Source organism: Ochotona princeps, chromosome 4 (genome assembly GCF_030435755.1).
Source record: "Ochotona princeps isolate mOchPri1 chromosome 4, mOchPri1.hap1, whole genome shotgun sequence".
Taxonomy (NCBI): domain Eukaryota; kingdom Metazoa; phylum Chordata; class Mammalia; order Lagomorpha; family Ochotonidae; genus Ochotona; species Ochotona princeps.
Window position 1 is genome coordinate 113,347,131 of NC_080835.1, and position 22,430 is coordinate 113,369,560.

Sequence of the window (22,430 nt, forward strand, 5' to 3'; positions counted from 1 at the left end):
TCTGGTGGAACACAGCACGCATATTCTTTACCACCCAGCTGTTCCCCAGATCGGCTAAACCTAGAAAATTTTTCTAGAAAACAGGTACAAAGAGGTTCACAGGCCCATTGTTTTTAATAGCACAACACTGGAAACAACTGAGAATCCACTTGTAGCAAAACATGTGAGTCAACAGCGGTCTGTGTGTTTCTAGTACATTGAAATGGAACCAGCTGGAGCCACACCCGTGAGGGTGGCAGGTCCCAGAAACACAGGATAAACCAAGACAGGGCTCCCACAGAGCACAGACTCAATGCTGCTGACACATTGCAAAACTCTAACCTAACCCAGATGCTGGGCTAGATGAAGACAGATGGAGCAACATCCTAGAGAAAAGCTGAGAACATCTAGAGGAGTGGTTATTTCCACTGGTGAAAGCAAGATGCCAGTGCGGAAATGACAGCACCTTGGCAGGAAGGGCAGGAAAGAGCACCTTGGCAATGAGGAGGTCTTGCTTCCTAAGCTGGCTGGGAGGCACAGGAGTGAATATCCTTCCTTCGTCCTTCTTTACATCATCACATGTAATCTTCAAGTGTGCTCAAAGAGGGGACAGGAGGTCGGAAGGGAGAGAAGAGGTACCGAACAATAAAATCCTCTTTAGTTCAAAAACCTGCTGAGAACTGTCAAGTGGAGCCGTGCCTGTCCTGTCAGGAGCGTGGCACTGCCAGGGGAGACCGTGGATCCCTTAGCCGGGAGGTGCACGTGGCTACGGGGAAAGTTACAACTCTACCCAGAGCTCCGAGGAAGGCTCCCGGGCTGCACAGGCTGGAGTGGAGGTCTATGGATCCCCCACTGAAGGGACCGAGTCCCCTCTCCTATAATTCAGAATAGCTTCTAGATCTGTGTCTTTTGCAACACGTGTGCAACAAGACATGGTACATCCACTCTCAGAGTAGGCCTGTGTCTCAAAAGAGAGCAGTGGTAGTGTAGTTAGGAAGGACCTGAGGACTGGCACCTGTTCAAAGGACCCCCAGGGCATGGGAAGACCTTGGCACTGCGGCCTGCAGTCTGGGCATCCAGCTCATCACTCCGGGAGGATGTGCCTATTTGAACCAGTGCCTACTTGCAGGGGAAGAAAAACAGGCATGTGCCCAGCTTCCTGTCCAATGAGCCAGGGGGCAAAAACGCTGCCAACCCCCGCAAGCAACCCTACCACCTCCAACTTCTAGCTTCCTCATGGCCTTCCTCGGGGAGTCCCCAGCCTCCCCATGGCCTTCCTGGGGGTGGGGGAAGTCCCATCTTCCTCACCACTTTCCTAGGGGGAGTCCCTGACTTCCCCTTGGCTTTCCTGGGAGCCCGCAGCAAGGGAGGCCTGATGGTCATGAACGAACGAGGTCCTGGCTCCTGAGGCCTCTTAGTGTATCTGCTAGACCCAAGACCCTGCAGGGGCCTCTAGATCCAGCACAGTCCCAGCCTGCTGGGCCCCACAACGGCGTGAGTCAGCTGAGTGTCCGCAGATCTGGAAGAGAATGGATCACAGGGCTTGTCACCCTCCGCAGCCCTCCCCAGGCCCTGCACTCCATCTTTCCCTCTATTCTGTTACTTCTACAAGAACACAGTTCTCCCAGCCCAGTCACGTTCATTCAATGCCATCCCATGACTGGACGCCATTGTCCCTTACTAAATCCACATTCCTCTCCCCCTCCACAGTGCAAGAAATACAACCCCATTCCAGACCCCTGCTGCGGGCTGAGGCTGTACCTGCTTGCCTGTAGTTGACACCTGCCAGGCTGTGACCTGGACACATATAGCTCTGCTGCTCTCATCTTACAGCAGTGAGAGCCTGGTGGGTGATGATGAGGCTAAGTAACTAAATGTCTTCCCATGGTGCTAATGAGGGGCCAGGACTCAAACCCAATCTTCCCTGGAGCCCTGCTCTGTAAACCAGGGCGCTCAACAGCCCCCCGACCCCTTCCCCATGCCACTTACAGTGCAAGACGGCATCCCTGACTTGGCGAAAGCCTCCATCAGGGCCTCTGCCATCCACATAGTACATGAATCGGAGCTCGGGTGGGTAGGCGGCTCTGGAAAGGCCCGACAGCAGGGGGATGGTGCGGCCCTCGGCGCCTGGGGCCTCGGAGAGGGCCTGTAGCATCTGGTACCTGCACCACGGATCGCGAAGGAAGCCCGGGGTGATGAGCAACACACGGCAGTGACTGCTGCTCAGGGCCTGGCAAAGCTCGGAAACGATGGCACCGCCCGGGGCAGCATCGCGCAGCTGCAGGAAGCAGCGCAGGCTGGCAGCGCTGTCCTCCAGGTAGGAGACTAGCTCCTGCGCAGCCATCAGGTCCTCCTCGCTGTGACACACGCAGACATCATAGTCCCTGCTCCAGCGGCCAGTGTTGCTGCGGGCGCCCTCGTGCTCCTCCGAGGCGGCTGATGGCCGGGTGGCGGATGGTGAGGCCGTGGTGCTGAGGCTCGAGCTAGCAGGCTGTGTCCCGGAGGAGACCCGCGGGGTGTCGCTGGAGGAGCTCTCTGGGGAGCTCGGTATCTTCGAGGGCTTCTTCTGCAGGGCCTGCCTGAACCAGTCTGTGGGGACAAAAGCAGCTGAGCCCGAGGCCCTCCCAACTCCCCTAGGCCTCTCCCCTCAGCTCACAAAGACCCATTGCCCATCCTCTTTTTTTTTTTTTTAAGATTTATTTATTTTTATTGGAAAGGCAGATATACAGAGAGGAGAGAAAGAGAGGAAGATCTTCCCTCCGATGGTTAACTCCCCAAGTGAGCACAACAGCTTGAACTGAGCCAATCCAAAGTCAGGAGCCAGGAGCTCTTCCGGGTCTCCCACGCAGGTGCAGGGTCCCAAGGCCTTGGGCCGTCCTCTACTGCTGTCCCAGGCCACAAGCAGGGAGCTGGATGGGAAGCAGAGCCGCCGGGATTAGAACTGGCGACCATATAGGCTCCCGGCGCGTGCAAGGTGAGGACTTTAACCACTACACTATTGCACCGGGCCCTTTTTCCCATCTTTTTTTTTTTTTTTTTTTTAATGAAACTCAGTTTTGAAACCAATTTTACTTGAAAGGCAGAGAGATCTACCATTTGCTGGTTTATTCCCCTAAATAACAAAAGCCGAGGGTGGGCCAGGCTTAAGTCAGGAGTCCCAAACTGGGCTCAGGTCTCCCACCTGTGCATGGCACGGCCCCAAGTACTTAAGCCATCACCTGCAGCCTAGCTGGGTGTGCACTGGCAGGAAGCTGGGAGTGGAGCAGATCCTGGACTCAAATAGGAGTTCTGCTACAGGATGCAGGCAGCCTGCTCAGCTCTGCTATGATACATCAGCAGGGTCCTGCCTAAAAGCTCCTGGTATCTTTCAAGGTTTTGGGAACAGGTGAGACTTCTGGAATTCTGTCAGTGTCTTCCCTGCCGGATGGAATGACCTAGCCCTGCTGCTTGCTCTCTGAGCCACCACTGTCTAGGTATACATTTCTTCCTCTGTAGAATGTGTTCATTGTAGCTGTTGTGGCAGGCTAACCAAGAGAATGCAGGGTACTTGTAGTGGAAACATTCTAGAATGGCACTAAAACTCAGCCTTGGGATATGGAATGCCCACAGCTCTCGTCGCGGTGCCTGGTCCCAGTCCCAGCTTCGCCACTCCCAATCCAGTTTCCTGCTAATGCACACCCGAAGAGGCAGCAGGCCGTGGCTAAAGTGCATGGATCTCTGCCACCCATATGAGAGACCCAGATGGAGTTCCAGGTTCCTGGCTTCAGTTTGACTCAGCCCTAGCTGGTGGGGGTATTTGGGGACAGGAACTAGCAGATGGGAGACCTCTCTTTTTCATCTTTTTTTCTCTCTACCTTTCAAACAAAATGCAAATAAGTTCATTAAAAACCCAGACCCCTCACCTCTACGGCTTGTGCTAAGGACAGTTTGGTATTATGGGGACTGATTTTCTCTTTCTCTGCCCATTCTTCTGAATGGTTCTGGAATAAGGATCGAGATGACAACAACCACAACTCAGCCCTTGGCACCAGGTTTCCCAGGTGAGGACAATTAGCTGAGCAGACCTGGAATACTTGTGTGCCTCCAGGACTAAAGATGTGACCGAAGCATGCCTCGCTCCCTCCTCTGCACAAAGCATCCGGCAGGATACTAAGCCAGGAGCCTAAGGCCCCCTCGGCCTTCCTGTCCACCCTCCCGCACCTGCTGCCATTGTTGGAAGCAGGACAGCCTCCTTTCCAGCCCACACAGAGGCTTTGGATTGCACTGTCGGCAGCAGTCCAATTTTACTCACCAGCCATCTTGCCCAGAGGCTTCTTGGGCCGGGTGCGAGGACCTGAAAGGGAGGTTGATGATGCCATCATGTGGGGCTCACTCACATGCCTGTGAGACCAGGAGGGAGGGAGAGGAGACCGAGTCGGGACCCCGTGGAGCAGCCATCCTATGGCAGACACAGAGACAGGGTGTCACAAAAACCGTGCTAACCTGGCTACTCTCAAGGCCCAGTGTAGGCACCTCAACTTCTGGTTCCCTCCAGATGCCTCAGGGGACTAGGGACACACACCTCTGGGGGCCATGCCTGCAAGGGGGGCGGCTGGGCATGACCATCAGAGTACGCACTGGTCATGCTTAGGAACCAGGAGGATATTTGGAGCTGCGGAAGGGCAGCTGGCTTTCTACTGCAAATGCTGAGGGGAGAAGGACGGCTATTTGGCTTTATACTTGTGTGGGCAGGCAGATGGAGACTTGGCAGTAAGGACAGCATGAGTGGAAGATTTCTTCCTTCCATGATGACCTTCCACCCTGGGAAAAATCCCACAACCCTTTCCCAGCCAGAGCAAGGAAGCAGGGCCACCAAGCAGTGAGGATGTAAACCGCAGGCAGACTGTCCCGAGCCTTGCCCCTCCCTCACTAAGGGCTGTCTTGGCAATCTTACTGAACATCAGTTTCTCCATCGATGAGATGGAAATATATAACACTGGAAACCCACTTCTCTTTAGCATTATTGTGAAAATCACTCCTGATAATTTACATAAAGAGTCTGGCATATGAACAATACCAAAAAATGCCGTGAGTTACTCCACTTTTAAAATAATCTATGGGGCTGGCCCAGTGGTACAGCACACTAATACTCTGTTTGTGGTGTCTGCATCTCATATGGGTGCTGGTTCATGTCCCGGCTGCTCCAGTTCCCATCCACCTCTCTGCTTATGACCTGGGAAGGCAGCAAAGGGTGGCCCACGTCCCTGGGACTCTGTACCCACATGCAGACCTGGAGGAGGCTCCTGACTCCCAGCTCAGCTCAGCTCTGATCACTGTTAGCATTTGGAGAGTGAACCTGCAGATGGAAGAACTCTCTCTGTCTCTCCTTCTTTCTCTGTGAAATCTGCCTTTCAAATAAAAAATAAATCTTACTAATAATAAACAATATGGGAGCAATAGGCTTATGGTTTACAAGACTCAACAGCATAGCATTCATTTTCCCCAAACTGGTCTTCAGTTTAACGCTAGCCCAAATTTCAGTCCATGTTTACTTTAGTTTTTGCTTTGGTGGGGGAATAAATTGCCTCTCTAGTTATATGGAAATGTAAAGGACCAGGAAGGTTCAGATGGTGTCCTGCCATGTTCTCTGCTCACCACAGCAGGGATGCTCCTGGCAGTGGAGGCTGCTCTGGCTTAGCCTCCGAGCAGAAGCCAGCATGCAGCATGGCACAGCCTGCGTCCAGGGAAGCTGTGCTACCCTGCAGACATAAATCCAGGTGGAGGATGGGTAGGAGACTTGGTTCCATTGCTGTGGACCAGCCAGTAGAGGGCTTCTTCCTTCCTTTCTCCCTTTCTCCCTTTCTTTCTTTCTTTCTTTCTTTCTTTCTTTCTTTCTTTCTTTCTTTCTTTCTTTCTGTCTGTCTTTCTTTCTGTCTTTCTTTCTGTCTTTCTTTCAAAAGATGACTTATTATTATTATGATTAATTATTGGAAAGTCAGATACACAGAGAGGAGCAAAGACAGAGAAGAAGATCCTCCATCCATTGATTCACTCCCCAAGTGGCCACAACGGCCAGAGCTGAGCCGATCCAAAGCCAGGAGTCAGGAGCTTCCTCTGGGTCTCCCACAGGGGTGGCAGGGTCCAAAGGCTTTGGGCTGTCCTCGACTGCTTTCCTAGGTCACAGGCAGGGAGCTGGATGGGAAGCGGGGTTGCCGGGATTAGAACTGGCAGAGGGCTGATTTCTTACACTCTGCCCGATCTGAAAAGGTCAAAACCAAAACTCCCTTTAGCAACTTATACAGACATGAGTCTAATCGTTAGACATGTGATCCACACTGTGGCACAGTGCATTAAGCCAATACCTACAGTGCTGACATCCTATAAGGGTAGTGGTTCTTGTCCTGGATGTTCCAAGAGGCATAAGTATTTGGGCCTTTGTTCCTACGTGGGAGACCAGGATGAAGACCCTGGTCCTGGCTTCTGTTTGGTCTAATTCTGGGCACTGTGGCCATTTGGGGAGTAAACCAGGAGTTAGAAGATTTCTCTCTCTCTCTCGCTCTCTCTCTCTCTCTCTCTCTCTCTCTTTCTCTCTCTCTCTCCTTCTCTCCTTCTCTCTCTGTAACTCTGCCTTTCAAATAAGTTTTTTTTTTTTTTTTTTTTTTTTTTTTTCAGAAAAGAGCTGCTAGACACACCAACATAAGAGGTCCCACAACAGACAGCTAACATTGGGCCTCAATGCTCTGTGCAGTAACACACCAGATGAGGATGCTGTGGATTTACAAATGTACACTGAAATTCAAAGCAAAATCAAACTTTTCATTGCAGCAGCAACAGGGGAAGAAAGAAGGACTGGAGCAGGGTGCAGGAGGCAGAGGAGATGTCTGACAGAGGAAAGTGGTTAACCATACCGGCACACCAAGAGTGAACTATTAGTGGGCCCACGAGTTTCCTTTCCTTGCTGATATGCTGTGGGTGTCAGACAAGCCAGGAGGAAGGCCGCACGGCTGCCGTGCAGCCTCCACAGTCCTGTCCCATGTTGTGGGAGGGCTGACCGCGTCGTCATGTCAGCCACTCAAGGCTCCATGTCTCCCCCAGTAGTAGACATACTCCTAACAGCATGAGGGTTTTAATAGAAATATTTTCAACTTTGATTAACTTCATCATTAAAAAAAAAAACTATTCATTTGAAAGACACAGAGACAAGGATCTCTCGCTGCTGGCTCGCTCTGCCAGGGGCAGCAACAGCCAGGACTGATAAGTCCCAAAGCAGAAGTTGCTGGAGGGCACTCTCGGGTCCCCAGGCTGCTTCCTGTTGCCTCTCAGAGTGCTCCTTAGCAGGAAGCTGGTTGGGAAACAGAGCCAGGACTCCAGCCAGATGCTCCCAAATGGGACGTGGGCATGCCAAGCAGCAGTTTAATCATCATGCCAGATGCCGCCCCAATTGTTTTAATTTTGTTGAGGTTCACATTGTGGTACGGTGGGTTAAACCACTGCATTCAATGTGAGCATCCCATATGAAAGCTCATTTGTGCCCCAGCTACTCCAACCACTTCCAGTTCAACATTCTGCTCGTGTGCCTAGGAAAGCATCAGAAAGTTGCCAAATACATGGGTTCCTGCCAGCATGTCGAGACCTGCATAGAGTTTCAGGCTTTTGTTTTCAGCCTGGCCCAGCCAGAACCATTACAGCCATTTGGGCAGTGAACCAGCAGATGAAAAATTTCTCTATTTCCGTGTCTTCCCCTCCTCTCTTGGTAACTCTGTCAAATAAATAAATAAATAAAATATATATGTATGTTTTTAAAGATTTAATTTTATTTGAAAGGTACACAACTTTCACAGAGAGAGGAAAGGCAGAGAGGGATCTTCCATCTGCTGTTAGCTGCCCAAATGGTCAGAGCTGAACTGATCCGAAACAGCGAATCATGAGCTTCATTCCAGCTTCTGACATGAGTGCAGGGTCCCAAGGACTTAAGTCATCCTGCATTGCTTCCCCAGGCCACAAACAGAGAGCTGGATGGGGAGCAGACTAGTCAGGACATGAACAGATGCCCATATGGGATGCTGGCACCTGCAGGTGGAGGATTAGCCTGCTATTCTACCACCACACACCCCCCCAACCCATGGCTAGTAGGCCAAGCCTCTGCTTATGGTGCCAACATCCCAAATGGGTACTGGTTCAAGTCTGGGCTATTCTACTTATGATCTACCTCCCTGCTAATGGCTTGAGAAAATAGTGGAGGAACCTATGTTGGAGACCTGGAAGAAGCTCCTGGCTCCTGGCTTCAGATCAGCTCAGCTCGAGCCACTGCAGCCATCTGGAGAGTGAACCGGCAGATGAAAGATCTCTATCTCTCTCCTCTCTCTAAATCTGCCTTTCCAATGGAAATAAATAAATCTTTTTTTTTAAAGATTTATTCATTTTATTACAGCCAGATATACACAGAGGAGGAGAGACAGAGAGGAAGATCTTCTGTCCGATGATTCACTCCCCAAGTGAGCCGCAACGGGCCAATGCTGCGCCGATCCGAAGCCGGGACCAGGAACCTCTTCCGGGTCTCCCACGTGGGTGCAGGGTCCCAAAGCTTTGGGCCGTCCTCGACTGCTTTCCCAGGCCACAAGCAGGGAGCTGGATGGGAAGTGGAGCTGCCGGAATTAGAACCGGCGCCCATATGGGATCACTGGCACGTTCAAGGCGAGGACTTTAGCCGCTAGGCCACGCCGCCGGGCCCATAAATAAATCTTTTTAAAATGCATTATTTGTCCTTGCTAGTTACAAACTTGAAAATCACTTGATTTTTAAAAATAATATTCCAAGTTAAAAAATAATATAACATGAAGATTAACATGTAACATGTTACCAGTTCTCATTTTGTCAAATAATTTTCCCTTTTGGCAACAGAGGCTGATTTTGGATAACTGCCTTTTTTACTGTTTGAGAAGAAGAAAGCCAACTGTTCAATAAATAGCATATGCCACTAGAAGTGGGGTGGGACAAGCCCTTGCGAGTAAAGTTATGCAAAGTTTTAAATAGGAACCAACTCTGTCTTTGGCAGGACCATTGAGCAAGAAGGTAGGAAGTAATCGCAAACACAGGTTACTTCCGAGAGTTTTAAACCCCAACCATCTTCCTTATACATCAAGGTTCTTGTGCAGCCAGGGCTGTGGAGCAACCCCATAAACATGCTTTAATCTTTCCAAGTCTTAGTAATAGTTGTCCTATATCAAGAAGTAGGTGTCAAGCAGATAAGATAGTGAATGCTTATCTCCAGCTGGAGGGTCTAATGATTAGTCCTATTTTAGTCACCGATTTGCTGTGTGGTTTGATAAATACTTCCTTCTTATTACATTTTTTAAAAGTTCATACAAGAGCCTGGGACAGTAGCCTACTGGCCAAAGTTCTTGCCTTGCATGCGCCGGGAGCCCATACAGACACCATTTCTAATCCTGGAGGCCCTGCTTCCCATCCAGCTCCCTGCTTGTGGCCTGAGAAAGCAGTCAAAGACGGCCCGAAGCCTTGGGACCCTGCACCCGCGTGGGAGAGCTGGAAGAAGTTCCTGGCTGCTGGCTTCGGATCAGCACAGCACCGGCCGTTGGGATCACTTGGGGTGTGAATCATTGGATGGAAGATCTTCCTCTCTGTCGCTCCTCCTCTCTCTATATCTGACTTTGCAATAACAATAAATAAATCTTTAAAAATTCAAAAAAAGTTCATATGATATGGAGTCGAGGTTGTGGCTTACTGGGATAAATTGCCACCTGCACGGGTACCACTTGTTCATGTCCACCCTCCTCCCTTTGCCATCCAGCTCCCTGCTTATAACCTGGGAAAGTAGCAGAGAATGGCTCAGCCCTTGGGCCCCTGCACACACATGTGAGGCCAAGAAGAAGCTCCTGGCTTCAGATCAACCCAGGTGTAGCTATTGTAGTCATCTGGGGAGTGAACCAGCAGATGGAAGACCTTTCTCTTCCACCTCCCTCTGCCATAACTGTCTTTTTGAAAAAGAGAAACAATTTTCACTGCATAAAATCCAAAGTGTAGGGCCCATTGCACTAGCCTAGTGGCTAAATCCTTGCCTTGGATGTGCTGGGATCCCACATGGGCACCAGTTCATGTCCCACCTGCTCCATTTCCCTTCCAGCTCCCTGCTTGTGACCTGGGAATGCAGTGGAGGGTGACCTATAGCCTTGGGATGCAGCACTTCCGTGGGAGACCCAGAAGAAACTCCTGGATCCTGGCTTCAGATCGGCTCAGCTTTGGCCATTGCAGCCACTTGGGGAGTGAACCAGTAGATGGTTTCTATCTCTCTTTTTCTCTCTGTAAATCTGACTTTCCAATAAAAACAAATACATCTTCTAAAAAAGAATCCCAAGTGTATTAAGTTTTATCTGGTTTCTTACTGTTCTCCAATTTCTATTTTATAGGAAATGTACCCAAACCTACAAAGAGATATGAGGAGAATATGGATTTTCTATGCTTCATATTAGAGTTCTTTTGGGCTGGAGTTGCTGTCTGTGGCAGACAGAATTACGGTCTCTCAAATATGTCCACATTCCAGTTCCTGGGACTATGTCTATGTTGTGTTACATAGCAAAAGGGGTTTTGCAGCTGTGGTTAAGGATCTGGAGTTGGGCTATGCTGGTTTATCCAATGTAGTTATGAGGACTGTCACAAAGCGAAGGAAAGAGAAGCAGAGCAAAAAGAAGCTGTGTCCACAGATGCAGAGAGGCTGTGAGCAGGGGTAGGTGTGAGGCCTCCGAATGCTGAACTAGAGTTCCCGAAGGCATGCAGCCCTGTCAGGCCATCTTAGCCGGACAGATCCCAGCATGGCAAGACAGTGCATGCTGTATGAAACTGGTTAGGTTTGGTGATTTTCCCCATAGGATATAACAGGAAACAAAGGTACAATGTCTGGTTGTATGTGAGGCATTTGGCCTGGGGCTTAAGATGCCCTCTAGGCTTCCTGCTTCCCATATCATAGCGCCTGGGTTCGCACCCATCTGGGAGACTGGCATCGAGTTTCTTTCTCCAGACGCTGACCCAGACCAGTCACAGCCATCATAAGTACCCGAGAGGGAATCAGTACTTGGAAAGCTGGGAGCTCCTTCTGTCTCTCTGCCTCTCCTCCCCCCCCCAAAAAAATTTTTGAATAGATAGTTTCAAAAGCAGCATTACAAATGGGCCGACAAGGCTGCCTTGTACCCAGGCAAGTGTTACACTGCTGGGAGAAAAGCAGGCAATAGCTGGCAGGCATTCTGGGCCTAGTTAATGACAAATCTGTATTAACTAGACCAGTGTGTCAACTCAGTCATCTACTCTTACTTTTTTTTTTAAAGACATGCAGGAAGGGTAGGGAGTTCTGGGCCAGGACATGCTACTCTGGCCACTAGGAACACTGTGTTTCTGCGTGGTGGGGCTACAGATTGCCTGGGCAAGGCAGTCTGAAGACGTGTTGGAGTAGAGTCTGCTGAGGGCCTGTTTGACAGTGGAGTGACTTCTGGGGTACTCCACGGGCTGGGCCATTGAACTCTCAGGTAGGCCAGGGAGCTTAGATGGAGTGATTTAGAGGAGGGAAACCATGAGAGGCATGTCTGGGTTAGGCCAAAGCATCCGCCCATGTGGGAGACATGAGCTGTGCTAAGTAACATCACCTGCCACCTACTTGCACACCCAAAATCTGAGGTTGGGAAGCATGCCTGGCTGGGCTATGCCACAGTATCTGCCCCCAAGGAGGTGAGCCACATCAGGCTGGGCTGCAGCACCCACTGGGATGTAAGATAACTGGATCTGGGGCAGATTTTATGGGGGATTTGTGCTTGCCTCTGACGGGGGTGGTGATGGGCTAAGCCAGCCTGGACCGTGGAGCTTACCAACACTCGTGGGAACTGGGGGTGGGAGGAGGCAGGGAAGTGCAGTACATGATGGCACATGCAAAGGCCAGGACTGAGGAAAGCGCATGCCAAGCAGGGCCATGGCACTTACTAGCACACATGAGATCTGGGGCTGGGGGCGGGCCTGGCAGAATTTGGAGAACTCCCGCGCCAAACTGCAACTCCTGCTGGGGAGCACAGTGCCAGGGCTGGGGAGGGCCAAGCCAAGCAAGGCTACAGCACCCGCTGGCATGTACAAGAGCCAGGATGGGATGTGGACCATGCCGGACAGGGCTAGACTGCGACACTGCCAATGAGAGCTGAGACTGGAGGTGGGTCATGCCAGGCTGGGCCAAAGCAACCTCTGGCACATGTGAGATTGGCCTGGGAATGGGCCTGGTATGGGGAACTTTAGGGAATCCCCTGCTAGGTTGCAGCTCCCACTGGTGAAATGGGGCTGCAGGAACTGACCAGGTAGCTACATTCATCACTAAGTCCACTGGCTGCTGTGGTTGAGGGACTGAATTAGCTGGTGCACGAAAAGTCAAGTCTGAGGTCACCCCAGGCAAGGTTTTTTGGGGGACTCCCCAACTAAATCGTTGGAGTAGGAATCTGGCCATAGGCAAAATCACAATGTGTGTGGTCCAGCCTTGGAGTGCGTGTATCGGGACTGGGCTTCCTCAGTTGCCAATGCCTGTGCAGTGGGCAGCATGCCCGGATGCCCACAGAGGACATGATAGCCAGCTCATCTGCCCAGCAGAGGATGTCAAGTGACTCGTCAGAGGATGGAAAGCGGAGTGGGTTGTATGGCTCTCCTAGCCAAGCTTTAACACAAGGGTCAGTATCTGTGGACTTGGTCAGCCAATAGACTTGGAAAGATTTTCTCCACCTTGACGCCAAGGTTGACATCTCACAGCTATCAAAGCTACTCAAGTGGTACTTTCGGAACATTCTTCCCTATGTCGGGGTTTCTAGGGCATTCCCATCCCAGGGTGCCAATGTAGCTTGGCAGTGAGGAGTGGCCCGCTGCCTCTCTGTGGACATAAGAGAAAAGAAAAACAGGAAGAAGAGAACTGAAAAATTGGTGCCACCTACGTTCCTGTGTGCTTCAACCCTTTCCACCTTAATCAGACGCCCACATAGGCGCATCTCTTTCAACCGTGTAAACAATATCAAAAATAAAAGAATTTTAAAAACCAAATGGCCAACAAATATATGAAAGACAAAAAAGCTCAATATTACTAGCCATCAGGGAAAACACAAATCAAAACCGCAGTGAGATATCACCTCACCGCTATCAGAGTGTCTATTCTCAAAAGACATGTGGTACAACGTATAAAGCCATCACCCTCAAATCTGACATCGTATATGGGCACCAGTTCATATCCCAGCTGCTCTGCTTCCAATCTAGCTCCCTGCTAATGGCCTGGGGAAAGCAGCAGAGGATAACCCAACTGTCTGACCCATGCACCCATGTGGAGGATCTGGAAGAGGTGTCCTAGTTGTTTCAGCCATTAGGGAGTGAACCAGCAGATGGAAGTTCTCTGTCTCTCTGTGTAATTCTGACCTTCAAAGAAATATAGATATGTATCTTACGTGTACAAGAACTAAATGGGATGCACAATCAACTGGATCAGTCTTCTGCACATACTGGTATGCGTATGAACTAAAGCTGGGAGTGGGTCTGGTGGGGGTTTTGGGGGGCCACTCCAACTAGGCTGTATTTCCTGCTGGTGTGCCTGAGGGTCTAATGTGTTGTGGGCAGGGTTGGGCTATGCCATAGTATCCACTGGTTTGCAAATGAGATGGGACTAGAAATAGACCCGACGAGGCAACTACAACCACCAGTGGGTATGTAGGCGGATGTGGGTGATGGACTGAGCTGGACTCCTGGCACAACAGCAGTCAGGTCTGGCGTCACCTCTGGTCAGGTTTCTTTGGAGACCCTTCCAATTGGACTGCTGGTCTCAAACATGGCACCCCCAGATGCACATGTGGGACATCACGGATCATTGAGGCCTGCAGAGGACGTCTAGCACCATGGAGGGCAGAACAAATTGGACAGCAATCCTGTTCAGGCTGGGTGAGTGGAGACCCTAAGATGGATTATGTCAACCAGTGGACCTTAGAAGGATTTCCTCAATCTTGGAAAAATGAAATCAACAACACATTAGAACCTTCGAAACCACTTAAGCAGTGCCCTCGAAACATGCTCCGCATCAGCATCCTCTCCCCTTCTCTCCCCCATCCCTCCGGAAACAGAAGAAAACAAATGGAAATAATAGTCTCATCCTCTTTCCCCAATTCTTCAGTCCTTCCTACCCTAATCAGTGGTCCACATGGGCATCTGTCCTTATCAACTATGCAAACATCATCAAAAAGAAAAGAAAAACTTTAAAAAATTATGTTCATTTTGTCTTGTATGTTAATCTCCCTTAAATGTGCAAAATGACTATTTTTACCTATATATATATATATACATACATATATTTTTAAGATTTATTTTTTTTATTGGAAAGGCATATATACCCAGAGAAGGAGAGACAAGATCTTCTATCTGTTGGTTCACTCAAGTGGCTACAGCGGCCCAAGATCAAGTGAATCTGAAGCCAGGAACCAGGAGCTTCCTCTGGGTCTCCCACGTGGGTACAAGGTCCCAAGGCTTTGGTCCATCCTCGACTACTTTCCCAGGTCACAAGCAGAGAGTTGGAAGGGAAGTTGAGTAGCCGTCACACAAACTGGTACCCATATGGGATCCTGGCTGATGAAAGGATTTAGCAACTAGGCTTTGCAGGGAAAAATATTTATGATCTTAAAGAATAATGTTGGGGGGCCCGCCGGCGTGGCCTAGCGGCTAAAGTCCTCGCCTTGAACACCCCAGGATTCCATATGGGCGCCGGTTCTAATCTCGGCAGCTCCACTTCCCATCCAGCTCCCTGCTTGTGGCCTGGGAAAGCAGTCGAGGACGGCCCAAAGATTTGGGACCCTGCACCCGCGTGGGAGACCCAGAGGAGGTTCCTGGTTCCCGGCTTCGGATCGGCGCGCACCGGCCGTTGCAGCTCACTTGGGGAGTGAATCGTCGGATGGAAGATCTTCCTCTCTGTCTCTCCTCCTCTCTGTATATCTGACTTTGTAATAAAAATAAATCTTTAAAAAAAAAAAAAGAATAATGTTGGGGTTTGGTGCAATGGCCTAGTGGCTAAGGTCCTCACCTTGCATGTGCTGGGATCCTGTTTCGGGGGTGGCTCGTGTCTTGGTGGCCCCACTTCCCATCCAGCTCCCTGCTTGTGACCTGGGAGGGTTAGCTGGGGATGATCCAAAGCCTTGGGATCCGGTGTGCAAGACCCAGAAGAAGCTCCTGGCTCCTGGCTATGGATTGGCTCAGATCCGGCTGTTGTGGCCACTTGGGGGGTGAATCAGTGGATGGAAGATCTTGCTGTCTGTCTCTCCTCCTCTCTGCACATCCAACTTTCCAATAAAAATAAATGAATCTTAGAAAAAGAATAATGTTGAACTATGCACTATCAGAGTAAGCATTTATTGTAAGGTAACAGTAACTACTTAAGTGCTTTTTAATATTTACTTTTATTTATTTGAAAGACAGTGAGAGAGAGAGGAAGAAAGCTCTTCCATTGGCAGGTCTACTCCCCAGATGGCTACAACAGCCAGGTTTGGTCCGAAGTAAAGAGGGAAGCCCAGAAGTCCATCCAGGTCTCCCGTGGGTGTGGTCCACGCACTCTGGCCATCTACTGTTGCTTTCCCAGGCACACTGGAAGGGAGCTAGATCTGCAGCAGAGCATCCAGCACTCAAATGGGGACTCCAGTAACGGGGGAGGCTTAACTTGCTGCATCAACTAGCAAGTCAACAGCAATGAAGGCAGAGTGATATTGGTGGGCAAGGGTAGACACACACATCGATGGAATGATAGGATGTCTAGAAGCACAGCCACACCTACACACTCTCCGTATTTATAAGTACGGGAGCCTGAAGTACAGCAGGGGAGATGGTGTTTGTTTCCATGACTCGCATTAGGGCAAATTCCATGGCCTTACGGAGAAAAACTAGTCTTGACTCATATTCTGCGTCATCTAAAAATTAATTCCCAATGAACAGCTTAATTCCCAAAGTCAGCTCCTCATATTTGTGGATTTTGCATCTTTTTTTTTTTTTTTTAAGATTGAGAGGAGAGAGAGAAAGGTATTCCATTCACTGGTTGTCTCCCAAATGGTTGCAATGGCTGGAGCTAAGCTGATCCAAAGTCAGGAGCCAGGAGCTTCTTCCAGGTCTTCCATTCAAGTACAGGGTTCCAAGGCTTTCAGACACCCTCTACTGCTTTCCTAGGCCATAAGCAGGGACCTGGATCAGAAGCAGCCAGGACACGAACTGGCATCCAGATGGGACGCTGGAACTTGCAAGCTGAGGATTTGGCCATTGAGCCATTGTCCTGGGCCTGGACTTTGCATCACTAGATTTAACCAACCATGGGTAAAAAAATGCATTGTCATTTTTATCCCTAAAAAATAATACAGAATAATAACTATTCCCATTGCATTTACATTGTGCTAGATAGTACAAGGAACCTAAAGATGATTTAAAGTATATGTGAGAAGGAAGGCAGCTGGCCTAGCAGGTGAGGCACCCAGGTCTCATACCTGGAACTGAGTCCCAGCTGTCTTTCAATTCCAGCTTCCAGCTGGTACAGACCCTGGGAGGAAGCAGGTGATGTCTCAAAAAGTTGTCTCTGCCCAGTCCCATGGGAAAACCTAGAATGACTTCCTGGCTCCTGATTCCTGCCCTGGGCCACTGTGGACACTCGGGGAGTTAACTAATGGACGACGCTCTCTGCCTGTGTGTGTCTGTGTCTCTGTGGCTCAAATAAATAAAGTATATGGGAGGATGTGTGCAGGTTACATGCAAATACCCCACCATTATATATAAGGAACTTGCGTGTCCTTTCAGGGAGGAAGTCCCTGGGAGCAGTCCCCCACTGATACTGAGGTAGGACTGCAAGCTGAAGGATTAAGCAACTGAGATGTTAGAAGGAAACACCAGGACCTATCTTTTCTGACTTTGGGGCGGGCAAAGATGCTTGCAAAACAGACACTGTGCATACATGTATAAAAGAGAGAACAATGAAAAACTGGAAAAGATAAAAATGAAGAGCTTCATCAAAAGGCATCATTCGAAGAGTTATAAGGCAAGCTATCAAGAAAGAGTAAAGCTGAAAAAAGACATGTCCCATAAGTGTCTCTTACCCATACATATCAGGAACCCCTAAACACCAGCAAGTGAAAGAGAGAGAACCTATCAGAAAACAGGCCCGGCTGCTGGGAGCATGATGTCCTGTTTGCCGTTCCACACTGAAGCTGAACACACATCTACCCAGGGTGGAAGTGCTCCCCTACGGTCACCGCAAGACAGCACCCTACTCAAAATAACCCTAAACTGGAACCTAAACTGGAACTAACCTCACCAACCTTGTCCATCAGCTCATCCGTCCAGGCGGACTGATAAACTTCTTAGGGTCTAGCCACGTGGGAATCATTACACATCAAGGAGAATAAATGTATTATTGCCAACCGAAGCCCAGGTGAACCTCACAAAGGTAGTGGGTAGAAGATGCCTGCTGCACAAGAGGACATGGTATTTGATTTCATGGACTTAAAAGTCTAAAAACCGGCAGAGACGTTTTACAGCTAGAAGAAGCAGCTACTATTCCTTGGACCCTGGGTTGGTAGGCGTATGGGCCGAGGGCTGCTGACTGCGTGTTATTGGTTGTCTGAGGTCAGGCTGCACGGAGAACGCCTTGTGGACAGCGGTTACGCTGGACACTCGGGATTGGTGCACTTTCCCATGTGTCTGTAACACACTGAACGGTTTTCTACGGACTAATAATAATAATAATAATAATAATAATAATAATCAGATGTGGCTCCCTCTGAGTCCACTGAGTTAGGTGTGGCACTTGTCTGCACCGCTCTAGAATTCTGCTCTGTCCGCCGCCGCCGTTCTGGTTTTCAATTTACCTGTCTCCACGAGGTCAACGGGACTCGGGGTGCCCAACGGAGAAGACAGCAGAAGCTCGCCACAGGTCCCTCACCCCAGGTTAAAAAAAAAAGTTAAAAACCCATTCATTTGCTGGAGAACGTCGAGAGTAAGAGGTACAGGCTGTGGCCAGGGAGAGCAGGAAATCAGGAAAAAACCATACCTACGGTGAGATGGCAGCAGCCCCTCCGGCCGAGCTCCCCGGCGACGGGACCCGCTGGGTCGGCGGGTGCGGGAGGCGGCAGAAGAGAGGAAGGCGTCCCTCGGGGTGGCGGGTGGGGCAGATGCGCCCAGACTGGGGCAAGGCCGTGAAGGACCGCCTGGGGATCCCTGCAGTCTGCAGGGTGGCAGGGGTGCGCCCGCCGAGCCCCGCCGCGCCCCTCCCCGCCCCGCGGGCTCCGGGCTCACCTGCGCGCCGGCCCGGGCGGCGGGGCGCTCTGCGCGGGCTCCCCGGGAAGTGGCGCGCAGGCCGGGTTCCCGGAAGCGCTCTGGGGGCCCGGCGCCGCCCTCCTCCGAGCTGCAGGCTCCGAGTCTCGACCCTAGAAGGCGCTAGGGCACCGCGAGGCCTGGGCAGGCACGGTGTCCCCTCCGCAGGAAGCCGGATGGAAAGCTGAACCCCAACTTTGTCCTAGGTGAGGAAGCAGGACAAACATCTTTAGTTCATTCATTTCGTCCTCTGTGACACCTTGCAAGCGAACTGTACTTGTTCCTGTTTTAATTCGATTGAGAAAAGTAAGACTGAGTGGGGTGAAACTCCTTCCCCTAAGGGCCCACACCGTGAGTGGTGGGACAGAGGTGGCCTGGTGTGGCTGTGGTGTGTGCCCAGCGGGGAACCCAATGCAGGGTGTTGGTGCTCCGCTGGGTGGTGACTCCACATGGGCACTTGGTGAAGAGTTCTTCAGGACGCAAACAGAAAGTACACAGTGGGCACAAGTCCAGGTCCTGAATTCCACACATGCGACTGGCTCCTGTGGCTGCCAGGTCCTAGCATGCTGGAGAAGTCAGCAGACCACATTTCCCTCGCTAGTGTGGCCAGAGAACAGTGGATCTTGCTATGTCCTGAGGCCTGCCATTGGGCAAACACAGGCCTCATGCAGTGTTCTGGCAGTGATGGTGGCTGAGGGTAGTTTAACTGGACCAACCCTGCCCCTCACACAGTTTAATGGTGCCTGGAGGAAACCCCCAGTGTGTCCACAGGATTTCTGGACAGTTCTCCCACTTGCTGGTGCATTCTCAAGGGGCTGGGCCCGAGCCAGGAGTCAGGCCCTCAGTGCATGTCAGTGCGATGGGCAGCAGAGATCCGATTACTTGAATCATTACCACCGCCTCCAAGGGCGCACATTAGCAGGAAGCTGGAGCTGGGACTTGAACCAGGTGCTCTGGGTATGGGATGCAGGCTGTACCAATGCCTCCGACCCCATGTGTCCTTAATACATGCAGCGTTTTTGGTCTTAAGGAGAGAAGCTTCTGTGTGAGCAGCGCAGGCCCCTCTGGACCTCACCTTGGTGTGTCCATGCGGAAGGGAAGTTGCATGGCTGCCAGCACTCTGAACACCTGACAGGGTTCATGGGCTCTTGGTTTGGCCTGACCATCCCTACCCTCGAGCCCCTGGCAGGCTCCTTCCGGCCCTTCAGCACTGCTTCCCAGGGCCTCTTCCTCCTCGACTCACGTCTTTAACCCTCTGTGCCACAGTGCTGCCCCCTCAGCTTCCTTTTAAAATACATATATATATATTTGTATGTATTTGAAAGTCAAAGTTGCAGAGAAAGGGGGAAAAATAAAGAGATCTTCTGTCTGCTGATTCACTCCCCAAATGGCCACAGCAACTGGAACTGGGCTAGTTGGAAGCCAGGAGTCAGGAGTCCCCTCTGGGTCTCTGTCGTGGGCTCAGGGGCCCTGGCATTTGGGCCATCCTCTGCTGCTTTCCAAAGGCACATTAACAGGGAGCTGGATTAGAAGTGGAGTAGCCAGGACTCCAATCGGAGCCGACATGGGATTCGAGGGCCGCAGCCAGCAGTTTTACCTACCGCACGGCAGTGTCAGCTCTGACACCCACTCACCTGTTTAGTCCTTACTCCTCCACTTGGCACTCTGACCAAAGGCTCAGCCCCCTGACCTGCTGTCTCTATCCCCACTCAACTTCTCCCTTTCTGTAGCTGCTCTCGCTGAGGTCACTGCCGACCCACACTTGCTGCTGAATCCAGATAGCATTCTGTACCACTGTACACTTCCTCCTTAGTGTCAGCCTCACTCTGGCTTTTCTTCTGCTTGTCTGGGCACCTCTTCAGCATCTTCTTTGGCCTGTCATATGTCAGTAGCATTCCTCTAGCTTCCTGCTTTTCTTTCTTGCTGAAGTGATGCCATGCTGCTGCACAATGTCTCTTGTGCACAGCTCAGACTGTGCCCCTAGGGCCATGCCGATGGCCCCAGCGTCTTGTAAGGAAGGTCCCTGAACACTGCCCAGATGCCTCTCAGGCAGCACGCCCATAATCGCCACCTTGGTTTTGGCCCCTCTTGTGTTGCCTGCCTGCACATCTCAGAGAGCCATTGCTCTGTCCAGTTGCCCAAGCAGAAGCCTTAGTCTTCTTTCACCCTGGTTCTTTTTTTTTTTTTTTAAGATTTATTTATGTTTATTACAAAGTCATACAGAGAGGAGAGACAGAGAGGAAGATCTTCCGTCCAATGATTCACTCCCCAAGTGAGCGCAACGGCCGGTGCTGCGCTGATCTGAAGCGGGGAACCTGGAACCTCAAACCTCTTCCGGGCCTCCCACGCAGGTGCAGGGTCCCAAATCATTGGGCCGTCCTCGACTGCTTTCCCAGGCCACAAGCAGGGAGCTGGATGGGAAGTGGAGCTGCTGGGACTAGAACCGGCGCCCATATGGAATCCTGGGGCGTTCAAGGCGAGGACTTTAGCTGCTAGGCCACGGCGGCGGGCCCCACCCTAATTCTTGTTGCTGCTACTGCCACCTCTTGGACCCTCAGCAGCAGGGCCCTCTCTGGGATCCTTGTCCCCTGCTCTGACGTCCCAGCCCATTTGCCACAGGTTTCCTTAAAGGAAAACCTGATGGGGTCACTACCTTATTCAAAACTCAACAGTGGGGGGTGGATGTTTGGCCTGGCAGTTAGGATACCTGCATACCGTTATCATTGACTCAGTCCCAGTTCCTGCAGACCCTGAGAGGCAGTGTGATGGCCCAAGTATCTGGCTTCCTGCCATCCTTGAGGGAGAAAAGTAGAACCCTACAGTGGTACCTGCCCATTAATACAATTCACCTTTTTTTTCCCCTAAATAAATCACCACCACCACAAAGAGGATATGTCTTTTTATTACAGTAGGCTAAAGACTCTGCCTGTGGTACTGGTTTGTGTCCTGGCTTTTCCACTTCCTATGGGCTGGGACAGCAGTGGAGAATGGCTCAAGTGCTTGGGCCCTTGCACCTGCGTGGGGAACCCAGAAGCTCCTGGCTTTGGTCTGGCCCACTCCGGGCTGCTGTTGCCTGTTGGGCAGTGAACTAGCAGATGGGAGACCGTGCTCTGTCTCTTAACTGCCTTTCAAATAAAAAAGTTTCAAAATTTATTTTTGAAAGGCAGAGCTACAGAAAGAAAGAAATGAATTTTCCCTCCTTCTTGTTCACTCCCCATAGTGAATGGCCTCAGAAGCCAGGAGCTTTTTCTAGGTCTCCTGCAGGGGTGCAGGGGCCTAAACACTTGGGCCATCTTCCACTGCCTTCCCAGGCTATTCACAGGGAGCTGGATTGGAAATAGAGCATCTGGAACTCGAACCTGCCACAGGTGGAGGCTTAGCCACCTAAGGCCACGGTACTGGCCCCCCCAATTCAAGCTCTTTAGCATGGGTCTTCAGTCTCTGGTCCCTCTTCTTTAGTTCTGTTGTGGTCTGTTAGGTTAGAAGATAACAGCTAGTGTGATATATTTAGAGGCAGGGTCTTCTGGAAGGCTCCACTCTGGCGCAGCGCCCATGTAGAGGCTGGAGAGAGCTGCCTCCCTGTTAGCCCTGTGATGAGGCAAGGAGGCAGTGCCATCTTGAGCAGAGAGCAAGCCCTTCCTGGACTCCCTGGCCCCTTAGGCTAAGCAGTACACATCTACCATGTATCACAAAGCCAGTCTCTGGTACTTTGTTCTAGGAGCCCAAATGGCTAAGACAAGTCCCCGGAGTCTAGTTAGATCGTGCCTTTGCTGAAGGGAATCTTCATAAAGTTCATGGAAAATGTGTTTTAGAAAAAAACTATGCATGGCTTTCAAATTTTCTTGCACTGACTTTTAAATTCTTTTTTAAAATTATTATTATTATTTTTACAATTTTGTATAGGCTGGGATTCCCTCCCCAAAACTCCCACCCCCCCCATCAGATTCTTCCCATATTGTTACAGCAGTGTAGGCCTTCATAAGGAATCATAATTCCATCAGGGACTGTTTTTAAGGGGTATATTTCTTTTTCTTTTCTTTTTTGCAATCAGCCGCTCATGAATTGTTGATTAATAGGTTACATCACAAGACCTTATTGCATATAGTACAGATGGCTTGGAAGTGCAATAG

At 50.6% G+C, this 22,430-nt stretch overlaps 1 protein-coding gene across 1 annotated transcript; it reads right to left on the minus strand.

Moving 5' to 3' along the window:
- Positions 1–462: 462 nt before the first annotated feature.
- TIRAP (TIR domain containing adaptor protein) lies at positions 463–4,369 on the minus strand. The gene is made up of 3 exons (XM_004593313.2): positions 4,271–4,369; positions 1,969–2,568; positions 463–1,498 (listed from the first exon to the last, which is right to left on the minus strand). The coding sequence occupies exons 1-3, from the start codon at positions 4,338–4,340 to the stop codon at positions 1,479–1,481; spliced, it is 690 nt and encodes a 229-aa protein (XP_004593370.2). The 5' UTR covers positions 4,341–4,369; the 3' UTR covers positions 463–1,478.
- Between the last annotated feature and the right edge of the window lie 18,061 nt (positions 4,370–22,430).

Excerpts from the sequence above, each read along its gene's own strand:
- TIRAP (XM_004593313.2), bottom strand. The coding sequence starts at position 4,340 with ATGATGGCATCATCAACCTCCCTTTCAGGTCCTCGCACCCGGCCCAAG. Across the intron at positions 2,569-4,270 it reads GCCTCTGGGCAAGATGGCTG|ACTGGTTCAGGCAGGCCCTG; the intron begins GTGAGTAAAATT and ends TTGTCCCCACAG. Across the intron at positions 1,499-1,968 it reads CAGGGATGCCGTCTTGCACT|ATCTGCGGACACTCAGCTGA; the intron begins GTAAGTGGCATG and ends ATTCTCTTCCAG.